This window comes from Microcaecilia unicolor, chromosome 8, assembly GCF_901765095.1.
Source record: "Microcaecilia unicolor chromosome 8, aMicUni1.1, whole genome shotgun sequence".
Classification (NCBI taxonomy): Eukaryota; Metazoa; Chordata; class Amphibia; order Gymnophiona; family Siphonopidae; genus Microcaecilia; species Microcaecilia unicolor.
In genome coordinates this window covers 48,304,121-48,323,512 of record NC_044038.1, presented here as the reverse complement: position 1 = coordinate 48,323,512, position 19,392 = coordinate 48,304,121, and the positions used below count along the sequence as shown (strand labels likewise).

The 19,392-nt window shown below is 43.9% G+C and overlaps 1 protein-coding gene across 2 annotated transcripts in view; it reads left to right on the top strand.

The window, feature by feature from the left end:
- The window catches only part of RHBDF1 (rhomboid 5 homolog 1), a 224,058-nt gene that overhangs the window by 121,657 nt on the left and 83,009 nt on the right, over nt 1-19,392 (top strand). Inside the window, exons 2-4 of one of the 2 annotated variants that reach the window (XM_030212218.1) lie at nt 6,390-6,525; nt 10,443-10,573; nt 12,048-12,155. In XM_030212218.1, coding sequence (XP_030068078.1) covers nt 6,412-6,525; nt 10,443-10,573; nt 12,048-12,155 — 353 coding nt within the window. In that variant the 5' untranslated portion in view covers nt 6,390-6,411. The remainder of the gene's footprint in view (nt 1-6,389; nt 6,526-10,442; nt 10,574-12,047; nt 12,156-19,392) is intronic. The other variant, XM_030212219.1, reaches the window with a different exon arrangement.

Below are 19,392 nucleotides of genomic sequence, written 5' to 3'. Positions count from 1 at the left end.
TGGACCTAGTTGTTTTCTCATGAATATGAGAGTTAACTGCAATCTGAATTGCCCTTAAATGGTCTCTGGTGGCTGTCGTTTGCCTACGTATGTGGTCTCTTTTAGCCCTTGCCAGCTGTGATTCCAAATTCAAGAGCGCTCTAGCGTTTTTCTTATTTTGTTTCTGAACGTAGGCTATAACTTCACCCCTCAGCACTGCTTTAGCAGTCATCCAGAACAATCTCGGGTTTTCTTTGTGTTCCTTATTGAATTTGGCATATTCTTCCCATTTCTGAGCTAAATATTTCCTAAACTCCTTATTTGTGAACATGTACCCCGGGAATCGCCATCCTGATCCTTTTTGAAACTGCCACGGAGCCTCTACTTCCACCCAGACCATGGAATGGTCAGAAATCTCTTCGGGGCCTATCTCGGATTGTATGACCCTTGGGAATTTGTTCACCGCCATTAATATATAATCAATTCTCGAATGTGTGCCATGAGCTCTAGACTGATGTGTGAAATCTTTCTCATTCGGGTGCATTGCTCGCCACACATCTACTACTCCCAGGGTTCGCATAAATATACTTAGTGCCTTTGCCCGTGGTCCTCCCTGCTTTGTTTCTTTTGGGTGAGTGCAATCTTTCTCTGAATCTGCTATTAAATTGAAGTCTCCTAGAATTATTAAATTTTTGCTGGGCACCCCCGAGCATAGGTTGATTATCTTTTGATAGAATTTTGGATCGTATGTGTTTGGCCCATATAGTCCCAATACCATATATTGTTGTCCATATAGCCACAGGCGAATACCTATATATCGGCCCTGCGGGTCCCTGACCACAACTTCTGCTTTAGCTGCCAGCCCTTTCCTTATTAATAAAGCTACTCCCCTCTTCCTACCCTCTGCGGAAGCAGAGAAAACCTCGCCTACCCAAGCTCGTTTTAGCTTTATGTGCTCTTGTTCAGTTAAACGAGTTTCTTGCAGACATACAATGTCCGCTTCGTGGCGCTTTAGAGCTGCAAGAATTTTAGCCCGTTTTACTGGAGAAGTAATCCCACCTACATTCCATGTAATGAATCTTGTTTTTTTACCCAGCATCTTTATATACTGATTTGTACAGCTTTAGATATCTTTGTAAAGCCTGACCTCGGAAGCCCAGCCTCCTCCCAAGGTCTACCCAAGATGGAATTCTTATGCCATCTAACCAGCTTGTTTTGCCCTTCAACCCTATTTCCTCAAACATGATGACCCCAGTACCCTCCCTTACACCCATCCCTCCATGTACCCTCCCTTGACCAAGTCCCCCTTCCCTATACCCCATTCTCTCCCAAGATCTCTCCACCCGTGAAGAGCTCCTCCTGGGTCTCATGGTGCTGTTCCCCGCCCTCCCCCCAAAAAACATCCCCAACATCAATCTGCCTTCCTCAATATCCTGGCTAGACCATGCTTTCCATCATTAGTGGTATCAAATTGCAAGGAAAAATTTTTTTTAACTTTTTGTAACAACATTATCAATTTATGTACATATTTCTGAGCAATTATAGTCTCTCGTGGTTCTTTGTAATACGTCACCATAGGTTGAATCTTTCTCTGCCTTGTTGACTTGGGTTTAACCCTCTCAATCTTTAGTGTCCGTTCTGAGTTGCTCTTCCAAAAATTTTGACGCCGCTGCCGGGGTGGCGACTGTAATCCACGCTCCATTTTGATGAATTTTTAGCAGCGCGGGGTACACCAGCATAAACCGAGTCCCAGTTTCTGATAAATGTTTGCATACCGGTCCAAAAGCCTTCCGCCTCACCTGCAGGGACATCGAATAGTCCTGGAATATCTTAACGGGCGTCTCATCATATTTTAGAGATTGCCACTTCTGTCTCGCTCCGTTTAGGATCTCCATCTTGTGTATATAGTTATGGACTTTGATTATCACGACTCTGGGCCTTTCACCTGCTCGCATCCGTCTACCTATTCGGTGCGCTCTCTCAAGACACAGCTTCCCGGAGCTATCTGTCAGTGCAAACTCAGATTGCAGCCATTTTTCCAGCAGCGAGCCTAATAAAGAGTCCGGCACTGTTTCTGGTATGCCCACTATTCTCAAATTAGAACGTCTTGATCTATTTTCAAGATCGTCGATCTGTTGGGCCTGATCTGCCACTGTTTTCTTTAACTGCGCTATACTCTCTGTATAGCCCTTTTCGCCATCTTCTATAGTGGACATCCGTTTCTCAAGCTCCTCCGTCCTATGGTTCGTTTCCGCCAAACTTTGTTCAAATGTAGCAAATTGTCCAGTTAACTGCGCAAATTGTGGGGCTAGTGCCGCTTTTACCGCTTCCATAAGCTGCTGAATTTGAGCCTCCGTAAGGAGTTTTGCTGCGTGTTCCGGGCTCGCCGCCATTTTGTTATCCTGCCCGCTTCGTTGTTTTTCAGGCTCTTTTTTTTTTAGTTTTTCCAGGCATAGCCTCCGCACTTCTTGTCATGTACTTCTCCATATACTAGTGCCTGATACCTGTTGTCCTTTTCTCTTATCAGCCAGTGCTTTGATGTTAAATTTTGGGCCATTTCGGGGGGAAGGCAGGGAGAGCAGCGGATCTGCGACCGCTTGCTTCAGCACATCTCGCGAGACTCTTCAGAATTTCCATGTTAAACTTTAGTGCTAGTAAAGCTAAAGAAGAGGATGTTCCAACACAGCTTTCAGCTTGTATGTGTAGGAGGAACTTTTATTACCTTTTCAAGAGATCTGTTAACTTTCCCTCTCTGCCTATTCAAGTCCTTGAAATTGTTCTTGAAGCTGCCATGGCTACTGGCCACAGAGACCCAAGAGAACATCTCTGTTGCTTAATGCCTGTGCAGAGGATCTCGTACTGTGATGAACTGGCAGAGCTTCCACCACAACCCCAATGTCTGATCAGTTGTCTCCCTCTAGTGTTGCGTTTTAAATTTTTTAGTCGGAAAAGTTCTAGTGCCTCTTGAGTGATCCGTTTGTAACCCACTTCTCTCTTAGCCGGGTCAAACGGGGTCCGAGAGGCTGGGTGTAAGATCACTTGCTTAAGGTCCCCTTTGAATCTCACACAGGAACCACACAGTAGTCAGAAGAGTGCAAGAAATTAACTGAACCTTATTTAACAACTGGAACTCGACTGATTGTCGGAAAAGTCTCAGCATATAATTAAGATGTTAACACAGGCTTGATTTTACAAAGTCACAAGAACCTGCAATCTTTCCTTTTTTGGTCATGCACATGTTCAAAACCCTTTATGCCTGTCCTGTAGCCAGATGACACCCTACACTCTCTTTCTCAGATGTAGTAGCGCTTTAGAAATGTTAAGTAGTAGTAGTACCAGTACCAACGGAGATCTAGTTCCAGCATTAACTGTCCTTTAGGGGTCTATCCTGAAAGCAATCACCAGCCGTGGGCACCCAGCGTCCTACCCTCGTGCCCAGGTTGTGGTGAGACTCCCCAATCTGAACTGCAGGACGGCTCCTCTAAATGGCTTAAGCGATTAACAGTAATGACCCTGATCCTGTGTCCACTACTAGGGTTGGCTCAGCAGGTGCCCCTCTTACGGCCCAACGGGTCACTTGACGGGGGTTATAAATCTTCTTAATGCTGTCTGCCAAGGAAAAGTCTCACAGCACTATCCTTCCTTATAGAGAGATCATCAGCTCCACCCCACATCGGGATTCCACAAATCAGATCATCCACAAGTGTGAGTTGCACTCATTCCTTCAATGCTGGACTCCTCCCAGTCAGGGCTCCAATATAACAAAGGGTTACACATGGCCTCTGTGGCAAGCCTGTCACACAGTTCTTTGTTTGCAGATGTGCCACATCAAGCTATATATAGATCACATTCCTACAAACGCATCAGATGATGACCTTACACTGGCTTCGTTCCAACTGGGACAAAGAACATGACATAGCCTGGAACTAGTAATACATTTACTGCCCATCTTTCCATTCCTTTTGATGCACTGCTAGTTTACTCCAGTTTTTCAGTTGGCTATTGGCTACTCCATGTCGTTCCACTGGGCTGGTGGCCATTTACAGGCAGGATAAGAAAAATATTTTTGATAGGAATACATGTTATAATAGAAGTAAATCTTTGGAAGACCTAAAGAGAGAAATTTTCAGAAACTTAGTTGGGATAAGAAGTTACACGCATAAATAACCTTCCTTTCTCTATCGTGAATTTTCAACCACCTTAAAGAACAAGAGCAAAGTCATTTACCTAGTTAACTGTCCTGGCCAAAACCTGCCCTCTTCAGAGCATAGGGTTAGCAACACATGTATTTTTACCCAACATTAAAAATGAGCCCTTCCTTTGGATGCATTTGGATTCGGGGAGGAAAATGATGCAGATACTCAACATTTTCAAAAGCATCTGCTCAAAAGAGCAAATGCAAAGCACATGGGAAAGTACTTGTGTAGTTTCTGTTTTGAAAATCTGGGTGAAGAACATGTGTTAAACCCTACTACATTGCGTACAACTCTGCAAGATGTTTGAAAATTGCCCGTCCCTAACTGCATAAGTTCAATGTGGGCAAACATTTGGCTACATAATAAAGAGCCATTTGGAGGGATGTTATATATATATATATATATATATATATATATATATATATATATATATATATATATACATGCAATTTTAAGCAATTATTCATGGTATTAGAATGCCTTTAAATGCACATAATTTTATGTCCCAGTTTGTTATTTAATAAAAGCTATCGGTGAATATTTAGCCAAATCAAAGCTCAATATTCAAACCCCATTTAGGTGCCTTGTTTTTCAAAATCAGGTTGTTTTGTGCATGCTGAAAATGCTGTACAGATGTTTGCAACAATTACACATGCTGTTGATAATGTGTGTAAGCATGCACTGCACTCCTGCACAGTGTGAGAGCTTGGTAAAGGGTACGAGTTTGTTTTCTTCAGGTCCTCGTAGTTTCTTACAGTACCTTGGGGCTTCTATCTCATTTGGATCTGACCTCCATTTCACTGCCAGGGGCTTCCTTCCACCTCACTTATCACAGTTCCTTAGTCTGGCTACTAGTTGTTGCCATTTTGCCATGACTCTGTATTGCCCCCTCCCCACCAACCTTATCTCTCTCTCCCTCACTGAGACTGTGAACATTGTCTTAATGGCATTCCCAGTCCTTGTCAATTCAGGAACAGAATCCTAGTCCGAACATGGTAACATGCAGAATTTATCATTGAGCCACTGTTTCCAACCCAATTATGTTATATAATATACCCAGTCTTGAAATGCATATGTCTGTCATGCTGGGTAGCCCCGGATCTTGCATGGGCAAGGTCTGGAAAGAATACCTTCTCAGCACTGCTCATAGAGGTAGTTTGGGATAGGCATGGGGGGAGGAGAGGGACAAGACCTCCGAACATCTCGTGAATGCTTATCTGAATTGGTCCCTCTTCTCCATTGCCAGTATGACTTACTTACCCTTTGTACCACCACCCCTTCCCACCCCCAAAATATGCAGGTAACCTACTCCAGTGGTGCTGTCTTTCTGCCAGAAGAGCTCATTCAGGCCCCATATGCCTATTGGATGTCCAGTTACCTGAACCTATCACCTTCACAACTTGCCTGGACCTCACAGGCTACATCAGAGACTCTTTATTCCCTTCGCCAGTCTGCCTGCTAACATCAAAAACATAACATTTTACTAAATCTGTTTTTTTTTTTTAAATTTGTGTTCATTATAAATAACTTTTTTTAAATGGTCATTCTTGTAATCAGTGCTGGGTCTTTAATCCAGCAACAGCACCCCCCCCCCCCCCCACCCCCGTATATCAGTTGATTTTCCTCTTGGATGAAGTTTTGAAAAAGTAATGTGTGTTTTCCCAGCAGCTCATACATAATACTGTTATGAGTTATTTATGGCCTCTGGAAATATGATCACATTATATCACAATTCATTGCTGAACATTGGCTTCCTATTTCCTATAGAATTGCATATAAGATCCTTGTTATGTGCCACCAGATCTGGCCTTCCCTCCTTCCTAGCCAGTTTTTGACCCCATATCTCCCTACTAGGGTACTTCACTCCTTGCAACAACACCTCTTATGTGTACCTTCCTTTAGAACGATTGTTTATGTCGTTACTAGATTGTTTGCTTCAGCGTAATTGCCCCTTCTCTTTGGAATGGTTTTTCCATTTGCCTAAGACGTGAAAGTTCATTTGAAAAATATAAATCTCAACTCAAAGCTTATTGTTTTTCTCTTGCTTTTCCTATTTCTAGTGATCATTAATGATTTTTGTAATACCATCTCGGGACAAGTTTATCGTTAAATTGTTTTTATGCATATTGCAAACTGCTTAGATTTTCGGTATATTGGCGGTATTTCCAATAAAGTGAACCTGGACCTGAACCTGTTCTGCTGTTTCTCTGCTAGGTCTGTGGTTGAAGAATCCAAAATGTCAGAAGTGCGCAGGGACAGCACTAGCAGTCTGCAAAGGAAGAAACCCCCATGGCTGAAGCTTGACATACCAGTTGTGGTCCCACCACCTGAAGAACAAGTCTTTGTCCAGGTATTAGTCATGGTACTTTCCTGTCTTATGTACAGTGTTCTTCTTTTGCAGCATGTTGGCGCAGTTATACCATGGAGGAAGTCACCGGGTATTAGGCATGGCACTGTGGCATCATATTTTACAATGTCCTCCTTATGCAGCATAGCGGTGTAGTTGTGCCAGCGAAGAAATCATGCATATGGATATAAATTTCATGGTCTAGTAGTGAGAAACTGCAATGTTGCAGCTAGATTGTGGAATTTGATCAGTTTGTCATGTCTCTCTTTAGCTGTCATATAGGCTACTTGTCTTATATTAAATACATTCAAATAAAAAGGAAAATTGTCAAATTAAATAACATAACATCGAGTAAAACAAACATTCACCTGATGTTCCAAACAAGTCTGAAATACATGCTGAAAGCTATAAATGTTTCATCTACCAAATGTAGTCATTCAGCTCTTAAATCAAAACGAATGTTCGCAAATCAGTGTAAATAATAAATTCTAACTATATGTAGACACTCCATGTTCAATAAATAAAGAGTCCTAAACAGTCACAGACTGAAAAACTTTTGTGAATAAAACAAAAAAAACTAATTTATCTAACGATGTATTCCATGTTACCCTGATGCTAGCATTTCGTCAGCAGCTGTCTTTTTCAAAGGTTTGCTCATACTTATAAAATAGGTACCTGGGAAACAAACATAAAAACTGTTCAACAAACAAAAATAAAAATGACATCCAAAACCTACCAAAAAAAAAATGCTTATGGGGCTCATTTTTGAAAGAGAAAAACATCCAAAAAGTGTCATAAAGCACCATTTGGATGGATTTCTTCTCAAAACATTCAAATCGGTATTTTTGAAACCAGTTTTGCAGATGTTTGTTTATGCATTTCGTTTGCAGTGCGTCCAAATCACAAGGAGGTGTGTGAGGGGCGTTGCAGACACGGGATTAGGGCAGGCTTAGGCCGTGCCTAACACTTGGACGTTTTACAGTCATAATAGAACAAAACGAAGACGTCTAGGGCAAAATCGCCTCTAGTTATTCCACGGGGATTAAATGTGGCATTAGAATGGAAAGCTTTTTTGTAACCAATCAGAAACTAGAGGCGTTTTGACTTAAGATGACGCTGGGTGGTTTTAAATTCTTTGGGCATCTCTTTCAAGCCCATTTTGGAGAAGAGCCGAAGTAGTGAAGCGGTGGAAGTTTGGCTCGAGTGGAGTATTGTTGGACTCTTGGAGATTGTGTTATTCACCTTGATTTTCCCCGGACGCAGCCTAGAACGGTGAAACAGGGTACTCCTATTGGGATTTACAGAGTTGCAGTTTGCCAAGAACACTGGACGCTGGTGGCAACTGATGGTGTAAATGCTACAATAGCAAATATATCCAAGATAAGTACCACATTGTGGGCATCAGTGTTTTGCTTCATGGAATGCATTCTGTATCTATAGAAGGTATTTGTCATTTTTCTATGAAAATCTGAGTGGAGTTGTTTTATGACTCACGATTGAACTGAGCCTCCTTTAATCCTGAAGGCTTGGTCCTTGCAAATAGGAGTGACTCTGATATTCACTGAAGTCTTTTTTTCTCCACTGATTAGATATTGTTTATATGGGCTTTAAATGACATCCTGAAAGATACAGAATGTAAGAGTAGAAAACTAAGTTTATACCTTTCCTTTTCCCCATAGCCACAACAGCAGTTTATGGTCTGGGAGTGTTAGGCAGACACACTCACTCGAGAGAGCAGTGTTTCAAGCATCTGCTTCGGACGCCATGTTGCCCCTCAGATTCTATCATGTGCATTTTTAATGATCGTTTCATTTTGCCTGCATAACATAATGAACAAGGATAAATGATGACATCAATGATAAATCAAACCTTTAATTTCTCATTTGGATATCCATAACCAGCTCTCTGTCCAGTTTCTCTGTTTGAGTTACAGGTCTTTAGATGATACATATGTCTCTTTCCAAAGCAGTCCATGTTGTTTCGCCTTTCACCTGTATCACAGCAGCTTTAACATTGTTTTTCACATACGGGTGTTACCCTGGTCCCCTCCACACAGTCCTGGATGCCAGCTAAGCTCTTTAGCTCAGGCACCTGTGCAAGGGTTTACAAAAGGTAAAGTTTACGAGTGGGGCGCAGGCCGGGGGGTTCAAGCCACCACCCTTATCACTTTAACACAGTCCCAGAAAAAATGCACTCTCACTTCAGAAGTTGCTTTTAAAACTCTTGAACTTTTACTGACAGAATTTCAGAACCTTTAACAGGAACTTTCAGCAACAAGTCAATTTAACAGTATCCACTCTTTATTCCCTGGGGGTGGGGTGGTAATCCTGGGGCACTAGTCAGATGGAAAAACCCATGACTTAAGTCCCATTCAGTGTCCATTCTGTTCTCAAACCTCCGAGCCCATCTCACCCAGCAGGACAATCTGGGGCTGCAGCTTATCCACTCCCTTGCCAGACAAGCGTCCCACTGGGTTTTTCACCATGTGCTGGACTATATATATCCAGGACTGGATCTCTCTGTCCATCCTTCTTCACCAGAGGTGCAGCTCCTCTCACCCATCTCCTGCCTGAACAGGCTTCCCTGTTCCACTCATAAGTACATAAATACTTATGAGTGGAACCACACTGGGACAGACCAAAAGTCCATCAACCCCAGCATCCTGTTTCCAACGGTGGCCAATCCAGGTCACAAATACCTGGCAAGATCCCAAAAAAGCTCGCTAAGCTAACTGCCTTTACCACATTCTCTGGCAGTGAATTCTAGAGTTTAATTACACATTGATTGAAATTTTTTTTTCTCAGATTCGTGTTAAATTTACTACTTTGTAGCTTCATTGCATGCTCCCTAGTCCTAGTATTTTTGGAAAGAGTAAACAAACTATTCACGTCTACTCGTTCCACTCCACTCATTATTTTGTAGAGCTCTATCATATCTCCCTAGATACGCCTAGATCACTTTCTTGGTCGGTGACTCCTAACGTGGAACCTTGCATTACGTAGCTATAATTTGGGTTCCTCTTTCCCACATGCATCACTTTGCACTTGCTCACATTAAACGTCATCTGCCATTTAGACGCCCAGTCTCCCAGTCTCGTAAGGTCCTCTTGCAATTTCTCACAATCCTCTTGCAATTTAAGAACTTTGAATAACTTTGTGTCGTCAGCAAATTTAATTACTCCCATCTGTAGATCATTTATAAATACGTTAAAGAGCAGCAGTCCCAGCACAGACCACTCCCCTTAATGACATTGGTTTGTTAATCATTTCAGTATCATTTTCCTTTTCACATTAATGTACCAAACTGTACTCTTCCACCACCATGCCCTTCTCTCCTGTTCTGGTGTTCCATTACCAAGGATACCCATGCAGGGGGTGGGCTGCCAACTCACATGCCCTGAACTGCATTTTCTTTCTTCCCACTACCACTGAAAGATCACTGGGGGGAGATGAACCTAGTTTACTGCTCCTCTGCATAGGATCATCTGGATTCCTGGCTTTGGTGGAATTTATTCCAATGCTCAAATGCCTTCTTGGATGCCTAAAACAGCCCAATACGACCGTGGTTCCTTGTAGGTTATCCCAGTGGTTTCTGGAAACTGTAATGTAGACTTGGCCCTGCTGTTTGGATTCACTTCATGCTAGCTAGCCCTTATGAGTGACATAAGTTAAAGTGCCCCTTGAATCTGTAAACTGTGGTTTCCCCAAGGATGTTCTATATTTTGTCAAAAAAGAAGAGTCTGGATGCAATTATTGGACAGAACACAGTCATTAACTGGAAAAACTACACCCTTTGTTGGACTGCGTATGTTGTAGACTTTTATTTTTTAGACAAATAGTTATTATGGAAAAGTAAATGATAGGAAACACCAGTCATCAGCCACTGACTTTTAAAACTTTTTTTGGTGTGTTTCTTTACAGCCATATAAACGACCAGGATTTCTTAGAAGTGTTAGTATGCCAGTTGATCATACCAGAATTCCGTCCCCTCCAAATGAGCAGCGAAGGCCGGTGCTACAGCGACAGACCTCAATCACTCAAACTATCAAAAGGTAAAGCAAGGTCCTGCTATTTCTTCTGAGTGGTCCAAGTTCCTTTATGGGCGTGGCTAATTACCCTAATGCCTTGCTGGAGGAAATCACAAAGACCTTCTGGGATGTGACTGTAAAACTTCCTCCCTTTCTCCTAGTGCACGCAACCTAGTTTGCTTATTTTCCTTTGGCCATAGGTACCACAACCCAGCAAGAATGACATTAACCCTTTCACTGCCTATTGTTTTTCTTTTTACACTATCTTTTGCTGACATATCCTGTTCTTAGCAGCAAAAGGATTAAAGTCTCACTTGCAGGTGAAGATTTAGACCCTGATTGAAACATTTTGCCTTGGTTTGTGGGATTTATATCCTGGAAAAAGTTGACTGAACCAATCTGACCAGTTTTTTTCATTGGTCTCTGTATTGATGTCTTTTAAAAATGTTATTATATGGCGCTAATTGCCGTATAATATGGCGCTTAGCCCCGCCCAGTGAATCCCAGGATGCACCAGGTGAGGCTGGGCGCCACCATTTTGGAAGTGGCGGGTCCCGAGGGAGGAGGTGTTGCTCCTGCCTCCAACCTTTTAAGAAGGTACGGACAGGAGAGTGGGGATCACTAGGTCACCAGGTCCATTCTTGATTGGTGCAGGGGGGGGGGAGTCGGGAGGGTGCAGGAGAGTCACTAGGCTACCAGGGCCATTCTTGATTTGGGGGGGGGAGGGTGTGGGGGAGTCACTAGGCCACCAGGGCCATTCTTCATTAGTGTTCAGGGGGTTCAGGGGTCCACGGGACCACCAGGTACTTGTTCTTTGGGAATGGGGGGTCAGCAGGGGTGTTGGGGTTTAGTTGGGTCTGCATCAGGAGTTGTCAAATGCTTCGCAAACAGCAACTGATGCACAAAGAGGGATCCGTGCAACTCATTTGCATGCGATCCCCTTTGTGCATTGGTTGCTCATTTGCGACTTGCTAAATTTTACTGAGGTAGCCATATTTTAAGGCTGCCTTTGTGCATCGGGCCCTGAATTTTGCCGAGTAGATTCTTTTAAGACAGAGTTTCTCAACCCAGTCCTTTGGACACACCTAGCCAGTCAGGTTTTCAGGATACTCACAATGAATATGCATGAGACAGATGGGGTAGAAATGAACCATAAATAAATAAATAAATTACCTCCATTGTATACAAATCAATCTCATATTCATTGTGGATATCCTGAAAACCTGACTGGCTGCGTGTGCTGTGAGGACTGGGTTGAGTACCACTTCCTTAACTTTTTATATTGCTTATTTTTTACACACTGAATTTTGAATTGTAGGGAGACGATTAATTGATTAACATGAAGTCCAGGAAGGGACTGGAGGTCAGCCTTTAATCATGCTGAAGTTCTTTGCTTTCTTTCTTTTTCCCAGTATGTCCTGTATTCTGCAAAATAGACTGTCCCCATGTTTTCCTCTTTCCTCTCCTTCTTTTCTTTTGCTGTCTTCCTGTGGAGCAGGCGGGTGCGATTTGAACGAATTCACACCATGCCTATCAAGGGCCATCAGGCCAGCAGGAGGCGTTTACCTGCGCGAACGCAGCAGCGCCTGTCCAGGTTTTTCTTCAGGTACTGGTCCTGCTTGTGATCGTCAAAGCAAAGCCTGTATGTGTTTGGGGAAGAGGGGCATGTTGTTCATTGAAGTGACAGCGTTTTTCACTGCATGCGGCGTTCAGTGATATGTTGAAGGATTTTCCCAGGATCCTCCTTGCGAAATAACTTTATATACATCAAAGTGTCTCAGTGTGTGGAGCAGAGCTGGTGAGAATCCACTTTGATAAGAAACTTTCAACACTTCACTGGTGCCAGGCTGAGCAGTAGGGATGTGCATTAGTTTGAAACAATACAGGTAAAGAGTCGATGGCAATTCCCATGTTGTTTCTTGTTGTTGGCAAACAAAACGAATAGCAAATAACACATTTTGTGGGGTTTTTAAATGTTTCATCAACACTGTTCCCTCTAAGCTGAGTGGGAATCCTCCATCTGTATTGCTGCCAGTGGGGGCGGGGTAGGGTTACCATATTTTGTCCCCCAAAAAGGAGGACATGTGCCCCGCCCCACCACACACCACCCCGCCCCCTTTCACACCCTCACTCCACCCCCTGCCACATTTTCCCCTCTCCCCTGTCACACACCCTGTGACCCCCCTCCCCGTCACCCCCCTCTCCTTACTTTACTACTGCCCTAGTGGTCTAGTGACCTCTTCGGGGCAGGAAAGAGCCCCCTCTTTCCTGCCCGGAGCGCTGCCCTGCATGCATCCTTCCTGTTGCTGATCTTGGCGCCGATTCAAAATGGCCGCCGAGACTTGAACTCTCGCGAGGTCACTCCAACTCTCGGTGGCCATTTTGAATCGGCGCCGAGATCAGCAACAGGAAGAATGCATGCAGGGCAGCGCTCCGGGCAGGAAAAAGGGGGCTTTTTCATGCCCCGAAGGCGGAAGAGGTCACTAGACCACCAGGGCAGTAGTAAGTAAGGGAAGGGGAGGCTAGCAATCTGCCCGTTTGTCCGGATTTCTGCCCACCAGCCTGCCCGTTTGTCCGGATTGTCCAGAAATCCGGACAAACGGGCAGATTGGCAAAACCTGCCCGGTTGCCCGGACATGTCCTCAAAAAGAGGACTTGTCTGGGTAAATCCGGACATATGGTAACCCTGGGGGGGGGGGGGGGTAGTGCTTCAATATAGTGTTTTCAGTCACTAGGGACAGGCAGGTTCCTTGCAGTCCTGCATATCCTGCCTGTCCCTTACTATTGAACCAAATAAAGTTAAGGGTGTGGAAATGCAAAATCGCTACACTAAATAATAATCAAAATCCACTAAATGAAAATGTCTTATGGAAGGAAGGAAAAAGGCCTCAAAGAGCTCATGAATCATACAGATTTTTTTTAGAGCTGAACAGATCAAAGAATCTTCATCATTGCCCAAAAAAACCTTCCTTACTGATATCTACATCTTTTTTCTTCTTTTCACTGATTATATCAATCAAATCTAATCCATTTTATCTTTTTTACATTTTTCTATTTTTTTATGAAGTGTAATGTCTATCAAAAAAACTCAGTGATGTGATCTGTACTTTATCGAGCTACAGCGAGTTGACAAAAAGTCCAACTCTTTGCTGTCACTGTCAAATGATACAATCATACTAGCAAAAGCACCAAAAAGTGTCATAGCATTTAATATTGATTGAATCATTTACTATTGGAAATGTGATAGTGAAACATCACCCTCCTCGCCACTAGGTGGAGGACTCTCGCTCAGCTTAGAGGGAACAGCGTCCTTCAATAATATGCACTTCTTTCAAAATGGTGCACACTTTAAAAAAAAAAAAGTACATGCTGTTTGCAAAGACTGCGTTGTATTTCGAAGTAGGGCATACACTATAGTGCGCACATGCGCAAACCATGGGCATGCGCATACCGTCAGGAAAAAGTGTGGACTCTTTCTGAAAGAAGGTACACTCGATGTGATCAGCGTGCACTCTTTTAAAAGAGCGTGGGCTCTTTTGGAAGACTGCGCGCTGTTTCTGAAAGAGTGAACGCTCTTTCTGAAAGAGCACACGCTCTTAACGACATTGCTTCAGTAATGGCAAAATGAAAGACCCCCCACCCCAATAAAAATGAACATTCCCAGAAACTATACGGGAAATGACACGACACAACTATTTTCCGGTTGAAGAACCCCTACTGAGCAGCTTGTTCAATGTGTGGTGACAAGGTGAGGTACAAAGTGGTGTGCGGTGTGTGCATGTTTTTAAAGCACTGTGGAGGGGATGGGATATTGATTTCATTCATCACTGTGGTTCGCAATGTTTTTGTAATTATCTGCTTTGTGACATATACTGGACAGGTGTACAAATGCTTTGGGATGGTGAGGGGATCGGAGGAATCAAAATGGGATAAAATTGTAATATTAAAGTACTGTGAATTCATAAGGATCCAATGGGGGCTGCTGGCTAGGAGCCTGAAAGGTAATTGAGGGGGTGTCCAGGGTGCCCACTACCCTTGCACCAGTTCTAACTTTACTGCTAAACAGAGCTTAGGGGCCCTTTTACTAAGCTACGTAAGCGTCTACACACGTCCAACGCTTGCCAAAATGGAGTTACCGCTCGGCTACAGCGTGGCTCTTGTGGTAATTTCATTTTTGGTGCATGTCCAAAAAATAGCTTTTATTTTCGGACGCGTGTAACAGAAGCGCGCCAGGTGGCATTTGACGTGCGTAGGTCATTACCACCCGGTTACCACGTGAGACTTTACAGCTAGGTCAATGGCTGGCGGTAAGGTCTCAGACCCAAAATGGACACACTCCAATTTTGATTTTGCCGCACATCCATTTTCGGCAAAAATTTTAAAAAGGCATTTTTTGCAGGCACGCTGAAAAATGGATCTGCGTGCTCCCAAAACACATGGCTACACTACCTAGGGCCATTTTTCAGCGTACCTTAGTAAAAGGACCCCTACCCGGCCAGCTGCTGATCCTAGCCGGTTAGATGCTTCTGAATTTCGGGGGGGTTATATTATAATATATAGTAAATCTATCATTTTATACTTATATATAATATTTTTTTGTCCTAGACCTAAAGTTCTGGTAAATATAAGTTATATTTACCAGTGCTTTAGATCCAGAACAAAAAAAGTGTAAAACCTACTATCAACAGGTGTTGGAGTTGGTGTCGGAGTCGGACAGTAGAAAAATAGAGAGTAGGAGTCACAAGTTTGGTGTACTGACCACAGCCCTGGTATTCTCTAAGCTGCGCCTTCAATGATTGCCGCATAAAAATTGCAGCTACTGCATAGTGTATATATTCCCACGTTAAGCCACAGTAACTACAGATTTTACTGTGGTTTAGTGAAACAGCTTTTTAGGAGCTAACACGCCATGTAAAGGCAGGCCTAAATGCGAGTGTGTAAATGTCGTATTTTAACATATAACTTATAGTATTCTAAAAGTCATGCATATGTGTGGGACCCACCATGCTGTGCCCAGATCTACACCCCCTCACAGTTCTGCATTATCCCCCAAATTTTATTAATGGTTCCTAAAGTTGGTGCACACAGTAAATCCAGGCACACAAGTTGTTTCAGTTGGTGTAAGTCCTCGTGCCCAAAGTTGGGTATGGAATTTGGTGATAGAACAGTACTTTGTAAAGAGACTGATCCTGGAGCGCCCTTTATAGAATGCCACCATATTTGGCTGCCATTTACTAAATCCGCCTGATATATGTCTGTTATGGGTATATTCAATGCCGCTCCTTATCCGTATAGTGGCGCCAAATTTACTTGCTGCTGCCGCTGCTGAATAGTCACCCAGTAGCCAATAATTTTCTTGTCTTATCCATAGGAGAGCATCCATAGGAAGGGAGAAGGAGGAAAGAGTATTTCACCATTTATTACCCTTACTAGGACAAAATGAGACATGAGGAGTAAAGTGTGATACCCCAAGCTGCAGAAAGGACAAGCAGGGGAATGCTTTGAAAGCTCAGATTTCCACTGCTCACTGTTAGACTGCTCTGGCTCCCTTTATACTGAAGAGTGCACTTGGTAATGTCCTTAGAAAGTCCCTGGAAAGTACCAGGTACCTGGAAGGTGTATTATATACCCACAGGGCAGGAAACAATGGGCTTCATTATCTGCAGCAGAACTGCTGCTAACTGCCTGTAGGTTTTTTACAGGTTGCACCTGCAGAACAAAGGCAGTTCTTCCAAAGTCACAAAGAATAGAAGTCCTCCCTGGAAGCATTACTGGTTAATCTCCCTCTTCATCTTTGTTTGCACCAGCCAGGATTCTAGAGTCATTCCTTTGTAGCTTTCCTGTGGGCAATATCTGATAGTAACATCTTAATCCTTGCCGCCTCCTTTTAACTCTTTGCTATGCTGAGGGAGAGGCGTCTGAGGCCCTGATGCTCAAAACTCTGGCACTGTTCCGAACGGCACCATAAAAATACTGCCAGAACAACTCCCTAATGCTCAGCGCTAATGAGATGCAAAAATAGGTGCGCTCATAGTGTTGAGCATTAGGGAGTTCGGTGGGAGGATTGTGCTTGGTGCATGCGCAGAGGAGTTTCGCCGTAAGCTGTGCTCCTGTGCGCAAGCAACTCTGGCAAACCCCGAATATCAAGCACACATTGGTGTCTGTTTTCTGCGGCCTTAATATAAGCATTTTAAATTTTTTTTTGCTTTGACGCTTATATTTAAACGCATGAAACAGATTCGAATGTGTGCTTTTGGGTCTGCTGTGACTTGCGCATATTTATTTCTCATGACCAGCACTCACGTGGCAAAACCCAAACGTGAAGCACACATTAGCATCTGTTTTCTGTGGCCTAAATATAAGCATTTTAAATTTTTCATAGCTTAGACTTTTAGATTTAAATGCAGGAAACAGATGACAATGTGTGCTTTCATTTTTGGGTCTGCTATGGCTTGTGCATATTCGTTTCTCATGACCAGCGCTTAGGGGCTTGCAGGGGCTTCCTTTTGCTTCCAAAAGCAATGAAAACTGGTAGACTTTGAAGAAAGAATCATGAGAAATCCTCTCTTCCGACACCCTAACGCCTGCTTCAACCTGGTATTATTTTTTGCAGTAGTAAGGCAGTTTTGTTTTGGACACACTTTTTTTCTGAGCATTGGGGAGGAATGCAACTGTCCTCGTTATCATGAGCTTGACTACATTATCATGCTACCTGTGTTGTTTGTCTGCGCGCTCTTTTATTCCTGAACATCAGGCCTCTGAACGTTCTGTGCAAGTAAATGCAAGAGCTAGTATGGCATTAATGGCCTCTAGCGCCTGCGTTTGCTTTTGAGCATCGGGACTTGAGAGGGAGAAGTCCTGAGTCAGCCCAGGCTTTAGAAAGGAAGGATTAGCTCAGTAAAAAACTGACAGTAGTAAGTTGTCAGTAGGGTGGCACAGTGGTTAACATAAACCTTTTCAGCTGCCATCCCATGTTAAAGTAGAAAAGAGTCATTCAACCCCAGCCCTACCATTTTTCATACGTGCCTTGGTCCGTGCCGGCTTCTAGTGTTGGCTAATAATGCCACTGCAGGCCTTGCCTCCCATCAAACCTGCATGGGCCAATCAGGCTACTCTGTTTTTTTTAGTGGGGGCAGATGCAGGGGCGTAGCTACGGGTGGGCCTGGATGGGCCCAGGCCCACCCAATTTAGCCTCAGGCCCGTCCGCCCGCCCACCCACCCAGAGTCCGAGTCCATCCCCGTCCATCCATCCGTCCGTATCTTCGAATCCTCGCCCGCAGCGGTGAACTGGCGGGCAGGCGCTATGCTCAAGTAGTAAAAGCAGCAAGCCGGCAGGTTTGAGTTCGTCCTTCGCTTCCCTGCCTTCTCTGCGTCCCGCCCGCCTGAAAGGAAATGACATCACAGGAAGGCGGGACGCAGAGAAGGCAGGGAAGCGAAGGACGAACTCAAACCTGCCGGCTTGCTGCTTTTACTACTTGAGCATAGCGCCTGCCTGCCAGTTCACCGCTGCAACCTCAGGAGTGGAGTGCAAGTGAGCCAGCCCACGGAAGCCATTTGGTAAATTTCTGTTTCCACTCCCCCGCGCAGCCGTCGCGTCGCCGTTCATTCAAAACACAGCAAGCAAACCTGTGAGCTGCTGCATCCACATTGTTGTTCTTTGCCAAGAGATGAGAGATGCTGCGAAGGGGGAGAGAGGGGGGTGGAAAGAAACAGGATGGATGGGGGAAATTCTGGCCACAGGAGAGGGGGGCAAGACAAAAGAGAGAAGTGACAGGAAGATGTTGGAAGAGGGTGAAGGGTGGGGAGAAGAGAGGGGGCAGATGCTGGGCTAGAAGGGTGGAGGGAGAGAGACATTGGGAAATGTGGAACCATGTGGGAGAGGCCAAGGGGGTGGCAAGGAAATGAACGCGTGGAGGATGGTGATTACAGGGGAAAGAAATATGGTAAGGGGGAATAGATTGAAGATGGAAGGGAATGGATGGCTGGGGAAGTAGAGAGATGGGGAATAGGAGAACTAGTGGGTGAAAAGGAATCTGAGAGGTAACTGAAAAGTAAAACAAAGGAAAAGGGGTTAGACAGGATAAAATTTGGGTGGACAGAGCAGAAAAGAAAAAAAAAAAGAGAGGAAAGAGCTAAAATGGAAAGGTCAATATGTCAGAGGCAAGTGAAGTGAGGGAATGGAACAAGAGAGGAGAAAAAGACAAATGGACAGCAGCTGCTTGATTGAGAAATAGCAGAAAGATTGGAAAGTTCAAAAGAGATACTGGATCAACATGATGGAAAAAGAAAATGACCAGACAACAAAGGTAGAAAAGGCATTTTATTTTGAATCTTAAATGAAATATGATAGCTTGAGAAATGTGCATAGTGGATGTCAGTTTCCTCATGAGCTAAAGTGTTTCTGTTTCTATTTTGAGTTGGGAGGTGCTGGGGGAGAGGTGGAGAATAGGGGGAGGAAGGGGGCGGGGCAGAGAAAATTTTGTGCCCACCCACTTAGGGCTCTGGCCCACCCAAAATTGGCTGTCTGGCTACGCCACTGGGTAGATGACTCCAATTGAGGATTTTGCAGTCCCATTCAAGGTCATGACCTACAGTCTGGGAACAGTTGACGTATAAACAGCTATGGAATGCACTACCGAAGGCCATAAAAACAACGCAAGACCTAACCATTTTCCGAAGGCTACTGAAAACAGATCTTTTTAAGAAGGCATACCATAAACATCCATCTTAAATACTGAATAATAACATTATACACGATTTATACAAAACCGAACTTATCGCATGACTGCTTAACCTCCTTCCTATTAATGATCAAGCACTACCACTTTAAACCTTATGTTGAA